Raw genomic sequence first — 19,627 nt, 5'->3', positions numbered from 1 at the left:
TGGTGATGATGATATGTTGATTGTTCGTGGTAGTATAAAGATTTAAGGCATAAACGAAACTCCGATCGTAACCATAATCTCGCTAAAACGAACAAAACGTAACTTTAAGTTTCTGCAGAAAGTCCCGAAGATGTAAACTGTAGTTTCTTGAAGAATAACCCTTGATTATGATAGAAAATGTTATAAGGATCATTTAGGCGCTTGAATCTCTTAATTCTGATTTACGGATCAAAAGTTATGGTCGTTTTACTAAAAGTGATTTATGCGACACAAACTGCTACAAATTACGAACTTTGATAATAAAAAGGATCGACTTAAAAATATTCATAAATCATGAAATGTTTACAGAGAGTATTAAATTGAGTTTCCTAACTGTCATAAAAATTTTAAGTGAAAATAATTATTTTTCAATTTTATAGAAATATTGGAGCCGAGACCGCGCGATTAGAAAACCGTAGAATCCATAAGAGGAGCCGACGATGAAAAATGAAACGGACTTAAGATACTTTGAGAAAGGAAGCGACCATAATGTGAATAAGGACTTAAAGAGATGATAAGGGTAAAATAAGTTAAGAGGGTGCATAATAAGTAGCGCATGAGTGCGAGTTGCCGTAAATTAGAACGGGACCTAACAAAACGAATTTTATTTATGATTATAGATTTTCGAGCGGAACCTAGAGTATCCTTCACCTTGAGATACCCAAACAAGTTTACGGATCCAACTCCATTTACTGTTGTGTTGTGAAAGAATTGTTTTATTATCATTGCATAAATATCATGCTTGCCATGATACGTAGTAATTGAATTTTTGCATAATGTAGCGATGTTGTACATTATGCATATATCGTAAAATACTTAATTCCGCATTAAGCATGAGATATGATTATAAAACCGAGAGTCGGTCGGGATTTTAAGATAAAAACCCGGGAATCATTCCGGCGATATGATAGGATGATTAAAAGTCCATAGTATTATGTTTTAAAGGACTCAACGCCCATTTACGAAATATTAAACACCTCGAACTTTTATTAAAAATGATTTCCAAAGATTATATTCCCTCAACTAGGGCTGTCAAACGGATAATTCGGATACGGATCTGCCTATATCCGTATCCGGGTCCGAATCCGAAAATTCGTATCTGTATCCGTATCCAAATCCGGAAATATTTAAAGAATAATATCTGAATCCAGATCCGCCGGATACTATCCGAATACGGATAATATCCGGATCCGAATCCGATTTTCCATCAGATTTTTTATTTTTATATTAAAAATTCAAAAAAAATTATAGTAAAAGTTAAAATTTCATTTTTAAAAATTTAAATAAGAGTTAAAGAGATTTAATCCTATTTAATTTATTTTAAAATTAATTTTTATTTATCTTTTCAATATATTTGTTATCTTTAAATTGTTGAAATCAACTGTTTTTTTATATATGTCAATACTGTTTTTACAATTATATAAAATTTGTATAAAAATAATATTTAAATATATATATGTGTGTATATATATTTATATACACATACATACACTATAAATTTAATATAATAAATTTTAAATTATATAAATATTTAAATATAATATATTTATTCGGATTCAGATATTATCGAATACGAATATGCCTATATCCGTATCCGTATCCGCAATCGCCAGATTCGAATACGGATAATATCCGCTTTGTTTCGAATACGGATAATATCCCCTTTATTTCGGATACGAATGCGGATTTTTCGGACGAATATCGGATTTTTCGAATTTTTTTGACAGCCCTACCCTCAACTATACTTTATCGTTCGATTAAGAAATATTTATTATCTATTCATTAATTATGGGGGAAGTATTCTCCAGGGAATATTTACTTTAAACTCGATTAAATATTAAAGATTATTATATTACTTAAACATAAATCAGTTGAGAAATATTATTTCAATATTCTTTTAAAGTATAACTATTCGAGGTTTAATTATTTAATGATTAATATTTAATTATTAATTATTTATTAAATGATTTATTTATGATTTAAAAATCATAAACCCCGATTTAAAATACTTTCTGATTTTCGGAAAATCATTCGAATAATTTCAGATCGTCGTAGAATATTCTCTCGACTTATTTTAAATATTTTGAATATAGTTTAAAAAAACTCCCCCTTATTTACTTATCTGTTGACAACGGTCAACTCACATCCTTAGTACTTCCTCCGAGAACTTTCGGAAGTACATATATATATATATATGAGGTAAAGCTGTGCCTATCAACAAGCAAAACGCTTGGGGAACTTCGATATAGTTCGATGATTCCAAGTATATGATAGGATTCTTAAAAGGACAAGGAGGGGTAGAGATCCAGTACTTCGTGGACTGGGGAGACTGCTATATTAATTTTCCGTATGAGAAGGTACTATGTGTACTGAGGGACATAGGAAGTATGCAAAATATATCCGGGTGGAATGGGGAAGCATATAAAGCCCGAATGCGGCTTGGGTGACAACCAGGATGTTAGGAAGTCGTCCCTCTACATGTAGAAAAGGTTACTGTTACCGTTATGCGACTATTCATCGTATCTCGGGGGCTCCAGTGAATGTCCTATTCTTCCAATTGAAATTGTGATGCAATACCGTAACCCAAGCCTAGGTGTGGGGTTTACCATTAAGGTATTTGCAGGATAATAAATCCCCTAAAGAATTGTTTTCAAAAGAAGGTGTGCATCACCAATGAAAACTATTTTTGAATAAAATATAAATATCATATATAACGTTTGTACTTGAGTTTATCATACAGTCATTTCATACTGTACATTATTATGTTGGGCATTATAGCTCACGCTTGTTTTCTTAAATTGACACAACACAACAGTGAATCAAGATGCCTATCATGAAACTCACAGCCAGGAAACGGGTAGGAAACGGTCAGCTGTTCCGTAGGATGTTTGGTGTTGTACCACAAGTAGACCGAAGAAGCTGGATTGGATTTCAGTTGTTTTTAGTCTGACTTATTTATAAGTATGACTTATGTAAGGTAATAAATAAGAAACGTATATTTGGCCGACGGACTAGCCTTACTCAAAGGTTATTCCCTGGTAAGACTTAATTACTTTTGGGTTGTAATAATTATCACTTCGTGGTTTGATTTACTCTAGTAATGAATGGTTCGTTTCCAAGACAATAACCTGTAAGTGTGTGTGTGATAAGTGTGGGGTCGTAAAGTGTGAGTATTTATATATTGTGATGCGAGGTATGTGGTTTATAGTAATTGAGATGACGTGGCCTCCGAGATCCCTGACCCCGGATTTTGGGGCGTCACACCCAAGATTTTAGAGGCTAATACTGATTTTGCACTGCTTGAAAATATAGAAAAATAGTTGTTCAGAACAATCTTACTTCTACTAGGCCTACTGATTCGGATGGTTCTGTTAACCCCATTCTCAATGAAAAATTGAAAGTCGTAAGTTACTACTCTGTATAAAGTTTTTTGTTTCAATTTTCGAAAGGTAAGAATGAAATGAATCTCTAAAGAATAGTCTGTCTTGAATCCAAATGGCCCACTCTTTATTTTAGATGCTCTTCGTCAAGTGAAGGGCTTCTTATCAGAATGGTGGCAATTGATGAAAACCTCAACATGGTTCTATAACTACTGGCTCAGCCAGCAACGATGATTTTTTTATATATGATGAAGATGACTTGGAATACATTGTCGACTTGCTGCCTGATGCCATTGATCTTGGCATTGAGAAAGAAATTTTTAACATGAAAACACAGTTTGAACACTTTATAAAATTATATGAAGCAGAAACAGGAAATAAGAAGTTATCTTCGTCTGCTTTGAAGGAAACTCCTGGAAGCGGTATGTTCATAAGTGACTTAATATGTCTTGACATAAATTTTGCTAGCAACGAGACTATCTGGGTCCAGTAATGATTGAGTATGATTCTGTTATACCTGTGCTTTCTAATCTGAAGAGTGCATTGCGTATATGTACAATACAATTTATTTAGCATAGAGGTATTTGTAAGTGGTAAGTCTTGAATGTATCAATTTGATATATAAATTGGTGTCTTCTGATACTAAAGTTCTACATTAATTGGTTAAGTTTCATTTGCATAAACAAGGATATGAAGTTGATTTAAAATAGATGCTTAAGTTTCAACCTGTCAAATTCTTTCAAGGAACAAAGTCTCAGGTCCACATTGCAATCAACAAAGTATTTGGAGAATCCAGCCAAGTGTGTAAGCCCAAAAATCTTGTAATCGTCGCATCCAGCATCCGCGTTGAATGTTGGCTTTTTAAGATTGGCTCCCTCGATTCATATTTGATATGATAATTTGATATCATAAGATGTATGTACTTTTTCAATTATTTTATATTCAAAAATGAGATTGGGTGTTACAAAAAGTTATGACAATTTAAAATTTAACCAATTTTTTTAAGTTAATTATAATCATATGAATATATATATTAGATTCAAAAAACAAATTATTACATTTATAATCGGGTCGACAGTATAAAGAAACTTTTTCGTATATAAATATATTTTTCATTATTTTTTATAAATATGTTTACATTGAGTAAAAAACATATATACATAAATTTATATTTATTATGTTCTCTTAGTATCTTAAATATATTTTTCTAACATATGTGAAAAAGTATATTCGCGTAAAAAAAATTTTGTTAAAAAAGTAATGTTGTGTTAGTGTTCAACTGAAAAGTTATATAAATATTTCTCTTTATATTATTTAATATATTTAAAAAAAATTAAATTTATTTAGAACATGTAGCGCGGATAAAAATCGTAATTGAATTAATAGTTGTTCCTTTTAATATCAGATCTCATTACACATTCTGAGAATGTGTATTCATTTAGAGAATGTCTGTAACTCAGTGAACCTCCAAATCGTGACCCTTCAAGAATTTGTACCATATATAAGTGTGAATGTATGTGGATCTGCGAACATCTTATTTAAGACTAAATGCAAATTTGTTACTTGCTCCTGAAAAAAAATGCGACGTGCCGCTGTATCAATATATGAGTATGCGTGTCTTGATGCATATGGGCGGAACCATGATGTGCTCTATAAACACATGTCTTGACTATATTTATGGGCGGAATCAGGAAGAGTAGGAAAATATTCGGGGAGATCAAATTAAATTATTTTAAATTTTTTAAAAGTTTTATACTAAAATTTTGATGAATTTTGATAATTATCAATTATTAGGACTTACTCTCACTCCAGTCCCCCTAATTCTTCCCCTGGGGTCGGCTATACCTGATCTACTTTCTGCAAAAAAGTCCATTTTTTTATTTCTAAGGTTTCAACTATTATTTTCAAATTTTATCTATATTTTCAGTAAAAAATTTACAAAGAGTGGTCGAGAGTAGTAACGAACAAATTCCAACAATTAGTTTTCAAAAATTCGATGAAGAACATATCTAAAATATGTCTTAAACTTACTATTTTCTAACAATGATAACTTTTAAATGAAAAGATAAGTGAATATAAGAATTATAAATGTATCGCATTACATGGTTACAAATTTCAGAAATCATAATTATTAGTTTGAGATTCCGATTTGCGATTTATCAATAAATTTTTAAAAAAATTAATAATTTATTAATGATTTATTAGATTTAAATCGGACACAAGTTTTAATCAATTTTTGAGAAATTTATGGACCGATTTGTACGATCATGTTTCCATATCACGTGATATTTGTTTAAAAAAGTGGTAGTGTATATATATGTCAACTTTCATAGTACCAGCTAGCTAGCTATCTATACATTGTCATTATTGCAAGTGATCATAACACTTAGTCCCTCTGTCCCCCTAGAAAGTATATATTGGGGGACGGGAGCCGTCACACATTTTAACGCTCCTTTATAACATATTTATATAAATTATTTTAAATTTTTTTTTCTTCTGAATTAAAATTTGATAGTTGAAGTTTAATATAAAAAAAGAAAATTTTAAAAATAAATTAGGGAAGTATGTTTTTTATTCACCTTAAAATACGTGTCGAACATTGAAAAAAACTGTATACAATCTGATGGGACAGAGGGAGTAATATTCTTTAAACGCACGAGTAGTTAAAGAGTAGGGCATTTGATCATTCTACAAGTACAGGTGTTTATCAACTTTTAGGTAATTTAATCCGTGTCATCAAATTTGTAAAATAAAAAATTACAGGCTTCCATAAAATGGATCTCTTGATCATCTCATTTTGCATAAGTAGGAGTGCGTACCAACTAAACAACTCTTATATATTGATGGACATATAACTTTGATTTTATGCTCCATATGCTATAAATAAACAATAAACAAAAGTAGGCGTTGTCGAATAAAAATAGAGGTAGCCTAGCTAGTAGCCTTACCTGATCGTGGGTCTTCGATGTCACTATATTTTCGTTAGATGTCCTATCGTGACCTAAATTCTTGAAATCTATATCTGCACTTTCACGATAATATATTAGAAAGATTTTTGTATCAGCCGCATACATGAATTCAACGTTAAATTGTTTCAAGCTTTCGTATGTCGATCGGCCACCAAATATGTAGGGTACTTACTGCCCTTTCAGCTCAGCAAGTTCATGACCTTTCATCTCTCCCCTCTCTCTCTCTCTCTTCTCTCTCTCAATAATGAAGAACATACGTAGGGCTTCAAATTGCAAGTTATCAATTTTTTTAAAATCAGTACAAAATTTGTATAAATGCTAACAGAAATGGTTCGACATTTACTTGTATGTTTTCCACTGTAACCAATTATATACACCAACATTTGGGAAACTACTAGCTTCCTTTTCTATTGTATAGAGATTCACATTTTCCTTACACGGGAAGCGCAACAATAAACACCGACATATATAATACAAATTTAGGCTTCAACAACCCTTACTACAAATCAAGTAAGGTTAATACAAGTTAATTTGCTGATTATACATATTTAGGCACGCCTAATTTTAGTGTACAAGATCCATTTGTAACCACATTGTGTGTATATTAGATATGCTTACGTTAGTATAGCTTCTTGATATGGCTCTTTGCCCTACCAAAATAAAACCAAAAAACTTTAGCAAATTACATGTGGCCCCTTAATGCCATATATACCATGTAAACATAATGGGATTTGGCTACTATTACTATTAGTAGTGGTTTCCACACTTACATTAATAATCCAATTATGTCATACTCATTGCTAGCTTTTCTATACAGCAACATTATAAGATACACAGAACAAGATTTTTGGTGATAAGCGGATTAGAGTATGTATATTTTTAAAGCTAGCTAGGGAAATAGTAAAAATGACCTAATTCATGGAACCAACTAGATGAAAATGTGGTTCCCTCATTCGTTGCATGATCAACTAGCAGCCAATCAGTCAATCTGTTTGTGCTTATGGGCACGGACTAAATCCGGTCAGTGTCTGCCTTGATTATGATTCTTCATCAAGCTCTTTCCACATATATAATATAAGTTTGAAGATATCTATTTATTTTTTGGCTCAATTTTGCAACTAGTGGGATCTGACTATTGGATGATTACTCGAAGCATTAGGGGTTCATTTAAAGTTACTCAAAGCATAGCCATATATTAATAGCTAGGTCCATGTTTAACTACAGTACTTATTTAAAGAGGTTTTGTTACTTTTTTTTATATATAGTTGTGTATGCATCAAAAAAAATTGTGATGGAGATGTATAGTAACTTGAAGAGTAAACCTATACATTATTTTATTTACCCTTATATATAAAATTTTCTATTCTAATATAGATGTTTTAGATCTACTAACTCTTATATATATATATATCCATTGATGTAGTCTTCAATTTCAGTGCAGTGAAATATACAGAATTCATTTTTTATTTTTGGAATATCTGGATTCACTATGTTATACGATCACGAAACAAAAAGAAGCTCATTAATATAATTAATTTTTTAATTCGTTTATTTTGTTTTCAACCATAGTCAATTGGAAATATATATATATTAGGAGAAAATAAAAGAGTTTGATAAAACAAAATGGAAACAATTAAAGACGCATTATCGTGTGAAAAGATTTGATGATCAAATATCAGACACAGTGTTTACGTAATGAAAATCCAAACTGGTGTTCTGAGAGTTGCTGTAGTCTGTAGATATATATGCTAGTGGGTGAATACATAATACGAGCAATTGCGTTTCCAAATCATTGCATTAACTGTTCTGTAAAATCATGTTTGTTCTCCATCTTTCTTTAATTCATTTGTGATTACAGTTGTTTCCCCGCAACTAGAAACCCTATTATTATATTCTCTTAGGTATGGCCTCATTAGGTCTAAATGCACCCGGTGTTTTTTTTAAAAAAATATATTAGAATAAAACGAAAAGTTTGTTGTGTATATTATCCGGAAGACAAAACTTATTTTTCATCTCATCAAACAAAATAAACGAATACATGATTTAATTAAGGAAACAAAATGATACCAAGAAAATAGCAATTAAAACAAACTATCCTAGACTATTCCTAACAATTCTCCTCACCTACACGACCCACTCATATACTGGTTTTATTTTTACAAACTTTATTTAATTAACGTTTAGATAAATAGGAATTAATAAGATAAATTCCAACAATCCCTCCCTTTATCTAAACATTCTTCATCAGGTCTTACACCCCAAGTAGCATAGCATAGGCATTTCCTCATATTTTGCAGTAGTCATAGCCTTTGTCAGTATGTCAACCTTCTCATCCTTTGTTCGCACATACTTCATGACAATTTCTCCTCTCTTCACGCAGTCTCTAATAATTGATAACGTATATCAATATATTTGTTTCTCCCGTGGAAAACATGATTTTTTGTTAAATCAATTGCAGATGTATTATCCACAAAAATATTAACTGGGTCTAGGCTCATATCAGTTATCTGCCTTAGCAAATTCTTTAACCATATAACTTGACACGCTGCAGCTGTTGCTGCCATAAACTCAACTTCACAAGACGACAACGCTACACAGCTCTGCTTCTGTGATACCCAGGTTATAAGATTTTTATTCAAATATAATGTCATGCCACTCGTGCTTCTTCTATTATCCAAGCTCCCATCAATATCACTATCAGCATACCCAGATAAGATATAGTTCCCCACTCTACGTGAGTATATCAACCCATACTCGAGTGTCTTTCTTACATACTTGAGTATTCTTTTTACGACTTCAAGATGCAGAACAGTGGGCTTCTCCATGTACCGACTGACAACACCCACAGAATATGCAATGTCCGGCCTGGTGTGTACAAGGTACCTCAGTCCACTTACTATGCTCTTAAACTGGATTGAATCCACAGGCTTACCACCTTCTTCTTTATGCAGCTGAGCTTTAGCTTCCATCGGATATTTGACTGAGTTGCAATCCCTCATTCCTGCTTTCTCCAATGCTTTCTTAGCATATGCTATTCACTTCAACTTTTTATAATTCTCCTCTTGACACACCTCCAAACCTAGATAATAAGATAGTTTTCCCAAGTCCATCATTTCAAATTCACTGTTCATCTGCTTCTTGAATTCCTTGATGCTTTCAACATTTGATCCTGTTATGATTAGATTGTCCACGTACACTTCAACCACTAGAAACTCATCTCCTTCATGTTTGGTGTAAACCGCATGCTCTTATGGGCATTTCATGAAACCCATTTCTTTTAAGAATCTGTTGAGGCAAGTATACCAGGCCCGTGGAGCCTGGCGAAGTTCGTACAATGCTTTTAGCAGTTTGTACACCCTTTTTCTTTCATTTTCCTTTATAAAGCCCTCTGGTTGTGATACGTACACCTCCTCAAGTAGTTCACCATTTAAGAACGCAGACTTGACATCGAAATGATGAACCTCCCATCCATGTTTTGCTGATAATGCAAGCAACAGTCTCACCGTCTACAACCTTGTCACAGGCGCAAACACTTATTCGTAGTCTATGCCCTATTTCTGCATGTATCCTTTCGCGACAAGTCGCGCTTTATGTTTTACTATATTTCCATATGTGACTTTCTTTAGCTTATAAACCCACTTTAGATTTATGGGCTTTCTTCCTTCTGGTAGATCAGTTAGCATCCACGTCTTGTTTTCTCAATTGCTTCAATTTCAGCTTGCATCGCCTTCTTCCATTGACTTTCATTTGCTTCCTAGCTATAAGTTGCTGGGTCATCAACCCCGGCGAACAACAATTCATCTGACAGTTCAATAACTTCTGTTCCATTGTATATATCCTCAAGCCTCCGCAATTTCCTTGGCTGAGTACATTCACTCGTGTTTGAACTTGCAGACAAGGTGATATTACCACTGCATTCTGTTCCGGTGGCTCCGTAGTGTAAGAATGTATATGTGTCATCACCTCGGAAACCTCCTTGACTCCAATTTGTTTGCCATCCCGAGCCTCAACAATAATAAATGAATCTGGAACCATATTTCCTTCTCTCCCCGACTCCTGCCAGTTCCATCCCTTATTCTCTTCAAAATTTATGTCCTTGCTCACGTGTAAGCATCCAGTTTTAGGATCAAACAAGTGATGTGCCTTGGTTCTGGGTTCTTTACCAAGATACACCACCTATTTGCTGCGATCATCTAGTATTCTGGTGTGCACCTTAGGAATTTTCATATGAGCTAGGCAGCAAAAAATGCGAATGTGCTTCAGGTGTGGCTTTTTCCCGATCTAGGCTTCATAAGGCATTTCTCCAACTAAGGATTTTGTTGGTAGTCTGTTCAAGATATAGGCTGCATGTCTGACTGCCTCTCCCCAATATATTTGTGGCATCTTTTTTTTAAAGTAAGCTCCTTGTCATGGCAACAATGGTTCTATTACGTCGCTCCATTACTCCCATTTTGCTGGGGACAATAAGTAGTTGTGAGATGCCTCTGAATTTCTGTACTATCACCAAAATCCTCAATATATTTGGAGGTAAACTCACTGTAACGACCGAGAATTTTGCGTCGTAATTAAGAAAATAAAGTATGTGTTATGTGATGAGATTATAATTATGTGATTAAGTGGTGATTATTTGTCTTATCTGTATACTAGAGTTAAGGATCGTGGATAAAAACGTTCCAATTTAAAGAGTCAGCTTAGAAGTCGAGCTGTGGTTTCAGGCCGTCAGGTAGAACGGAACCGTCCTAATATGGAATTAAATAATATAAAATGTGAATTATATGTGAAGTAAATGAATAAAGTATTTCTTCTTAAGAGACGTGTTGATTGGCAAAGATAATGAGAAGCGTAATCGAAACGCTGAGCGTCGGGCCGTCAGGCTGAACGTGACCCGGTACGCGTAAAAGGAGATAAAGTTAAAGAGGGATAGATTCTATGATCAGACCTGAGTCGTTATGTGACTATATGTGTGTGATTGTTTGACTGTGTGCATGACTATGTGTTCTGTGTCAATTTTGTGAATTTTAAGGGAATTATGTGACTTAAGTAAAGGTTTAATTAACCCTCGCGCATTTTTATAAAATCATCTGAGAAGGATAAAAACATGGGATTTATTCTGTTATCTTCGTAAAGACCCTAGAGACTTTTTAAAAATAAAAAGTGAATTTGATTGCTGATCTTTGCATTTTTAAATTGATTTTATGTGGGAAATGGATTTATTAAAGCAAGTTTGCGAAATTCATATAAAATCAACCGTTCGCTCAATTTCTTATTATGAGTAATGGATAAAAAGCTAATTTCGAGACCTACGTGTTAAAATTGTCATTTTCAATAATCCTCGACTTTCCGAGAGAGAAATATTTTTTATTTTGAATTTCATTGCATTTGAGTAAAAAGGGAAAGAAAGTGCAAATTAAAAGGCAGTTATTAGATTACTATTTTGCCCTTAATCTTGGTGGAGTATAAAATACTCCTTCCTTCCCCCATTTTCTTCTTCTTGCCATGCATTCACTCTTTTCTCTCCTCTTTTTCTTTCACTCTCTCTCTCTCTCACTCGAACAACTCTTTATTGGCTCTCTCTTCAATCTCTCTCGGTATACTTCCTTTTTCATTGATCAAACTTATCAACCCTCCCTAATTCTTCTTGCTAAACACTTATGTATGGGTAGAAGTGTGTGCATGTGTGTGATTAGGCTTGCATGCCGGTGTGTGTGTGTGTGTTGTGTGTGTTCGGTGTGCGTGTACACCCGAGAACCCTATGGTTCTTCTTGTTGTTGATTGATGTCATCTTGTTAAGCTTGATTCCTTGCAAATGAATGATAGAAAGATGTGCATGTTAGTTTATATTACATAATTGACGAAATCGGGGGTTTCGTGGTTGGACACCCTCGAATGAGGGCACCACCGTGAAGCCACCGCCACCGGTGATGAACTCCGGTGAACCGGTGGTGAGTTGTGATGTGAAAACTGAACTCTAAACTAAGTACACTTGCATGAGGTCACTAACCGAATGGGTTTTGTTTTTTTAAAGTGATCAAGTTGGTTTTCGGCAATGAAATCAATGGTGGATAGTTGTTAATAGAAAGTTTGTGATTTATAAACTTGAAATGATGCATGCATGTTAAGATTTCTTGTAAAATTTAAAAAAGGGCTTTGCTTCATTGATGAAACTCAAGTGGGTGTTTGATTAAATGATTCCATTGATTGTGTGCATATGATTGTTGCTTAGAAAATCAAAAAAAATTGAGGTTGTATGTGGATTTTTGCTTCGGGTTTTGTTAAATAAAGAATAGGAATTCGGTTTTTTTGTGAATTAATCTTGTTGAACACTAAATCTATGTGGCCTAAAAGTGATTGCATGATAGTTTTAAAGAAGATTAATTAATGCATGTTAATGATTAGTCTTTGAGTTGAAAACAATGTTTTTGCCGAATGAAAACAAGATAAAAGGGGGTTAATTATTAATTGAGCAAATGCATGTTGGTTGAATGAGTTAGGTGTTACATGATTTGGTGTTTAAGTGAATGAAATGATCTTGTTAAAAACTAAAATAGGTAAAGAATGTGATTTATTGCCTTGTATGTTAAAATCCATTCTTGTATGTTGATTTATGGAAAAACTCGAATGGATTCTTAGGAATAAAAAGGTGAAATTAAGTGGATTGAATTGCTAAGTGAGATTTTGATTTGCATGACAAAGATTAAGTAATGTTGAGTTCGAACTTTAATAATTAAACAAAAGTGTTGATTTCGATCCTTAATGAAAGTAGGATTCGGATTTTTTTTGGTTAAAAAGGGATGAAGTTTAAGTGCTAAATGATCCTTGTGAATTGCATTAGTTGTGCTTGCTTATATGAGGTTGAAAATGAATATATGTGGATGTGTTTTGTATGTATGGTTCGAATTAAGGAGCAAAAGAAAAGGAAATTAAGTTGATTGATATAAGTGATAGTATATACGTAAATGATTGGATGTAAATAGGTCTTGTACTCGTAAAAGAGTCGTGATAGTGTGATTTGAGAAATAGCCAAGGTCAAGCGAGTGCGCTTTGATGGTTAAGTATATAAGGATATAAAAGCTACGAGAAAAAGAGATATGCTATGTGCTATGTGCTTATATGTATAAGCTATATTCGTATGCTCGAGTCAAAGATATAATCGAGTTATCGTATAGAGTGATCGTTCCGGGAACGAGAGTTGAGAATCTGATTAAGATTTTGGTTTTATTGTAGATTCGGAGGGTGAGGGCATTCAGGATAGGAAAGGAAAGGATTTACTATGTGGCAGTAGTTCAACCCTCAGGAAAGCAATTTCAGGCAAGTAACTCTGATTACTTGTGTAAATGATTATAAAGGAAATGTTGTTCATACCATGTAGAGTATTGAACTGTTTAAGCATGAAACCCTTGTTTTATGAGACCCTTGTTTTATAAAACCCTGTTATTGATTTGGAGAATCCTTGTTCTTGATAACCTGTTATTGATAAGCCTATTGATTTCACTCATTGATAACCAGACCTTTCTGTTCAAGTTACCTATAATGCCATGAATCATATTGAACCTATTGATTATCTTGGTTAACTCTGTGTAATGATACCCTGTTTCTCTTGATCACCCTATTGATCCCTAAGTTAATGTTGATCCTTCTAATTTAGTGCCTTGTTGTCCTTGATACAGAATTCTTGAGAATTGTTCCTTGCGTATCTTTGGTTCACTCCCTGAACTTTGTTTCTTTAAAATCTGATTTAAGAATGAGTTTCGACTTGAAAGAGTCCGAATGATTTCAAATGCTCGGTAATGATAAAATGGATTTTAGAAAACCTATTTGTTTTTTTTCCAACTCAAGGTTTTCCAAATGAATTCCTGATGGATTGGATTGAGACGTAAGAGGCTAGTGGGACTAGTCCAGTCATGGTAAGAGGCTAGTGGGACTAGTCCAATTTAAGGCTGAAATTATGCCGATTGGTACCTTAAAGACCGGAATGGAGGTCGATACGGGCTGATCACCCGTATATAATGAAATGGAAAGATAAGTGATCCAATCAAGGGTTCTAATTGATTATTTAAAAGGGAACTGAAATTTTTATTCAGTAAATTTATTTTAGAAATGAAAATGGTTTATATTGCCTTGAAAAGAGTTGATATTGTTATTGTGGAGCTGAAAGCTCGAGAACCCTGATTCTTGAAATTGTTGATCATATGATTGATTCTATCTTGAAATACTGTTGCTTTCCTCTATCGAAAGATCTATTTTGATCCTATAATGATTTCTGATGAATGTCGGCTTTCGTCCTGTTTCGAGACTTGTTTCTTGAAAGCCTCTAATATTCTTCAGATACCTTTCCTTGTCCAAAAAAAAAAATGGAAATCTGCCACCTAGACTAATGCCCTAGTTTGATAAAGCGTATTGTGATTTGATATTGTAGAACTGCTATATAGTTACTTGCTGAGTTTTATACTCATTTGTTTTCTCTTAATCTAACCATGGCAGTTAAGCAAGAAGATGACCAGGCTTAGGCGCACTGCTCGTAAGAGCGTACCTGGTGGTCCCTACCGTATTGAGGGCTTCCGGTTGACAGAGCAGGTAGTGGTGTCTATGAGTGAGCTCACGCCTAGAAAGAGGTGTATAAAAATACAATGGGTTATCTGTCGGTTCCCAGCCGGAATCGATATTGTTTATTTAATAATATTTTGGGTTTGTAAGTTATATTTTATGATTGGTAGTTGTAATCTTGTCTCATATTTTATCCTGTTGATCCTGTTAGTAGTTAATCGGGGTTTATGCATAATTAATTATTAGATTAGAGGTGTGTGAGTCCTCATTTCCTAACCCCGAGATTGAGGGCGTCACAAGTTGGTATCAGAGCTACAGGATCTAGTCCCTAAGACAAGTTAGGTTTTAAAAAGGGTATTTTGGGAATATATCTATATCGCGAGAGAGTTCGACTCATGTAGAGTTATGTTAGACTATTAAGGTATAGTCTAAGGAAAGTGTTGATTAAAAAGTGGAAACTAGAGTTAGGGTGTGAGTTAGCTAGAAGCTTTATTTAACCCTAACATTGTTTCTTGGTTGTTGTTTTGTGTTTTCTCTCAGGATCCTAGTAGTGGTAGTGACTCAGACTCGGAGATTAGCTTGACTGGTACCCCTGTGGACCCCGTTCCACCCTCTCCAGAGGAGCCTGTGTATGTTAGTTCAGACCCAGAGGAGGACCCTTCTGAGAGTAGTGAGATCCCCATGCAGATTTCACCCCTGAGGCCAGATTTAGAGACCCCTGCCCCTGAGCCAGAGTCGGAGATGCCTAAGACTGTTCCTGTCAGTGTTGGTGGCAAGTTAGCCCAGGACCGAGACTTTGTGTACTCCTGCATTCCTGATTTGGGAGCTTTGGTATATAGTCTAGCCAGAGAGTCTAGGCAGAGTGCTTCTATTATGGATGATGAGTGGCAAGTTCGGGTGAAGTTGGTGGAGCAGGTTGCCAGGAGGAGATTGGATGAGGGACCATCCACTAGTGATGCTGATGCTGAGGCCTGGAGGCTGCATAAGATCATTCGCTGGATGTTGGTTGTGTTGAGAGAGATTCTAGATGATTAGACGAGACTGTTGGTTGAGCCCGTAGATTGTTATTGTTGTTTTCAGAGCCGGTAGGCTTTGGGATACTTGGTCAGATGTCGGGATCCCTTTTCATTTATCTTGTTGTATTTCAGACTAGTGTAGTAGTAGCAGTAGTAATTGGAAGATAGGGGTAGATGGGGGGATGTTTTCCAGTTTTTCCTCTGTTTAGCCCTGCTATTTATTGTACCCTGTTTCAGAACCTTAAAATCCAAAATATTCCCTATGTAACCTTTGATTAAATAAATCTATTATCTTGCTTTCCTTTGTGCACCTTGATTATCTTGTAAACTGTTCTCAATGCCATGTTTTAATGCAACCATGCTTAAAGATCATAAAACCCTATTCCGTGCCATGATAAAACAACACTGATATGAGAATTATGTAGTAATAGGATTGCATGCGCAAATTGGGTAAAACTTAAAACCCGCAAAAGAGATTTCATAAAAATTGTGGTTATATATATATGCCATGCTATCGTATTACTAAATAATTGCTCAATCAGGTTTGTAAGAAATAGTCAACTCACCAGATCACCAAGAAGAAGAAATTCTCACCCAAGACCCAGAAATAAACCCAGAAACCACTATGATGAGCAGACTTGCTCAGCTTTTGCAACAACCTGTGACCCCAAAAGTTGGAAATTTCAAGCACTTTCAATCTGTTCATCCTCCAGAGTTCTTAGGTGTGCCAGACCCAATTAAAACGCAGTCGTGGTTGAGAGAGATGGAAAAAGCCTTTGAGTTAGCAGAAGTTAAGGATGATAAGAAAGCTCAGTACGCAAGTTATTATCTGAAAGATGAAGCAAGTTTTTGGTGGGAGTCATCTAAGGCGTTGTTGGAAGGCAAAGACTTATCTTGGGAGAAGTTCACTGAGATGTTTCTGGAAAAGTATTTGCCAAGTTATATGCAAGATCAGTTGGAGATGAAATTTTTGGATCTTAGACAGGAGGAAATGTCGGTAGCAGAATATGAGGTGAAGTTTTCGGAATTGTCAAGGTTCGTACCAGAGTACGTGAATACTGAAGTGAAGAAGGCTAAGAGGTTCCAGCAGGGACTCAAGCCGTGGATTAGGAGTCAGATAGCAATGTTGGAGATCAAGAACTATGCTGCTTTGGTTCAAAAATCAATGATAGTGGAAGGTGAGCGGGAAGCTGCTCGAAGAGAAAATGAAGGAAGAAAGAGGAAGTTTGAAAGCTCTGAGCAAGAGCAAGGAAGCTCAAAGTTCAGAGGGAAGTTTGGGAAGAATGGTGGAGGTCAGAACCACAAGTTCCAGAAGTTTAGACCCGGGAATGGAGCTCAGAAGAACCGATTCCAGAAAGCTGGACAACCGGGAAAGGAAAGCAGAGCCCAGATGCAAGAATGCAGGAACTGTGGAAAGAGACACCCGGGGAGGTGTAATAAGCTGGACATAACATGCTTCAAGTGTAACCAGAAGGGGCATTATTCTTCAGAATGTTCAAATGGAATAAGGAAGCCTGATTTGGCTTGTTTCAAGTGTGGCAAAGTGGGCCATATGGCCAGGAATTGCAAAGGGCCTGTGCAGAAGGCTAATGTTCTCAGAATTGATGGACCGCCGTCTCTCCCAGCACCATCAGCTCAACCCAGAGCTAGAACCTTTAACTTGACAATGAAAGATGCGGTGCAAGATGTGGACGTGGTAGCAGGTATGCTTGTTATAAACTCAGTAGAAGTAAAAGTTTTGATGGATTCTGGAGCAACTAGATCTTTTATCTCTGAAAGTATTCTTGATAAAGTAAAATATGTTGCGTACCCTCTAGAGCCTAATTTGATTATTGAGGTAGCAAATCAAGAGAAAGTTGTTGTTAATAAGATTTGTCCTGATTGTGATGTGTCTATAGAAGGTCGGCACTTTTCTGCTGACTTAATTCCTTTTAAGTTAGGAGAATTTGAGGTTATACTAGGAATGGATTGGTTGTCAAACCATGAGGCGCAAATAGAATGTAAAAGTAAGAAGGTGAAGTTAAGAACCAAGGATGGTGAGGAAGTAATATTTAAAGGAAAAAGGCAAGAGAGGAAATTTCTAACGGCTATTGAGGCGAGAAGATTAATATGTCGAGGATGCGAAGTTTATTTGGCTCATGTCGTGGACGTGGAGAAAGAATCTGTAAAGATCGACGATATTCCGGTAGTAAGAGATTTTCCGGACGTGTTTCCTGATGAATTGCCTGGACTACCTCCAGACAGAGAGATCGAGTTTACGATTAACTTGGCTCCTGATACGGAACTAGTGTCGAAAGCTCCTTATCGCATGTCGCTGGTCGAAATGAAGGAATTGGCAGCTCAGTTACAAGAGTTGTTGGACAAAGGAGTAATCCGGCCGAGTGTATCCCCGTGGGGCGCACTGGTGTTGTTTATGAAGAAAAAAGATGGAAGTATGCGGTTGTGCATTGATTACCGTGAGCTGAATAAGTTGACGATTAAGAATAAGTACCCTCTACCGCGGATCGACGACTTGTTTGACCAATTGAAAGGAGCTTCGTGCTTTTCAAAGATTGATTTAAGATCTGGATATCATCAATTAAATATTAAAGCGGAAGATATACCCAAGACAGCGTTCCGAACGAGATACGGACATTATGAGTTTTTGGTGATGGCATTTGGCTTAACGAATGCGCCAGCTGCATTTATGGATCTTATGAACAAAGTGTTCAAGCAGTATTTGGACAAGTTCGTGATTGTGTTTATCGACGATATACTGATTTACTCCAAAACGGAAGAAGATCATAAGGAGCATTTGAGAGTTTCCTTGGAAATTCTGCGAAAAGAGAAGCTGTATGCGAAGTTTTCAAAGTGTGAATTTTGGCTAAAGAAAGTGCAATTTCTTGGTCATGTAGTTATAAAGAAGGAATTAAAGTGGATCCAGCCAAGATAGAAGCTGTAATGAATTGGGAAAGACCCAAGACTCCGACGGAAGTCAGAAGTTTTCTGGGATTAGCCGGATAGTATAGAAGATTTGTGCAAGATTTCTCAAAGATTGCCGTTCCATTGACAAAGTTGACGAGAAAGAACGAGAAGTTCGTTTGGACAGAAAAGTGTGAGGAAAGTTTCCAAGAGTTAAAGAAGAGATTGGTAACCGCCCCATTGTTGGTATTACCAGATGATAAAGGGGAATTTGTGATATTCAGTGATGCTTCCTATAAAGGACTTGGATGCGTGTTAATGCAACACGGGAAAGTAATAGCATATGCGTCAAGGCAACTCAAGCCGCATGAGCAAAAGTATCCAACGCACGATTTGGAATTGGCAGCAATTGTATTTGCCCTTAAGATTTGGAGCCATTATTTGTACGGAGAAAAGTGCGAGATTTATACAGATCATAAGAGCTTAAAGTATATCTTTACTCAGAAAGAACTGAATATGCGTCAAAGAAGGTGGTTAGAATTGATCAAAGATTATGATTGTGCGATAAACTATCATCCTGGAAAGGCAAATGTGGTAGCTGATGCTTTAAGTCGAAAGGAAAGGTTGAATATGTTAACGTCATCGGAAGAATTAATCAAGGACTTTGAAAAGATGGAAATAGAGGTGCAGACTCCAGAATGTGGAGATGAAGCTATGCATGCAATGTAGTTTCAACCTGAAATTTTGGAAAAGATTCGATGCTGTCAAGAGCAAGTGA

The 19,627-nt window shown here is 35.4% G+C and overlaps 1 protein-coding gene across 1 annotated transcript; it reads right to left on the bottom strand.

Annotated features, from left to right (window-relative positions):
* Nucleotides 1-8,760: 8,760 nt before the first annotated feature.
* On the bottom strand, nucleotides 8,761-9,387 carry LOC141695693 (secreted RxLR effector protein 161-like). The gene has a single exon (XM_074499919.1). The coding sequence runs from the start codon at nucleotides 9,385-9,387 to the stop codon at nucleotides 8,761-8,763; it is 627 nt and encodes a 208-aa protein (XP_074356020.1).
* Between the last annotated feature and the right edge of the window lie 10,240 nt (nucleotides 9,388-19,627).

The sequence above is a fragment of the Apium graveolens genome, chromosome 11 (genome assembly GCF_009905375.1).
Source record: "Apium graveolens cultivar Ventura chromosome 11, ASM990537v1, whole genome shotgun sequence".
In the NCBI taxonomy this organism is placed as follows: domain Eukaryota; kingdom Viridiplantae; phylum Streptophyta; class Magnoliopsida; order Apiales; family Apiaceae; genus Apium; species Apium graveolens.
The sequence above is the reverse complement of the archived record's forward strand: the minus strand, read 5'-3'. Positions and strand labels throughout refer to the sequence as shown.

Bases quoted from the DNA above. Each gene is read 5' to 3' on its own strand.
- LOC141695693 (XM_074499919.1), bottom strand. From the start codon at position 9,387: ATGAGGGATTGCAACTCAGTCAAATATCCGATGGAAGCTAAAGCTCAG.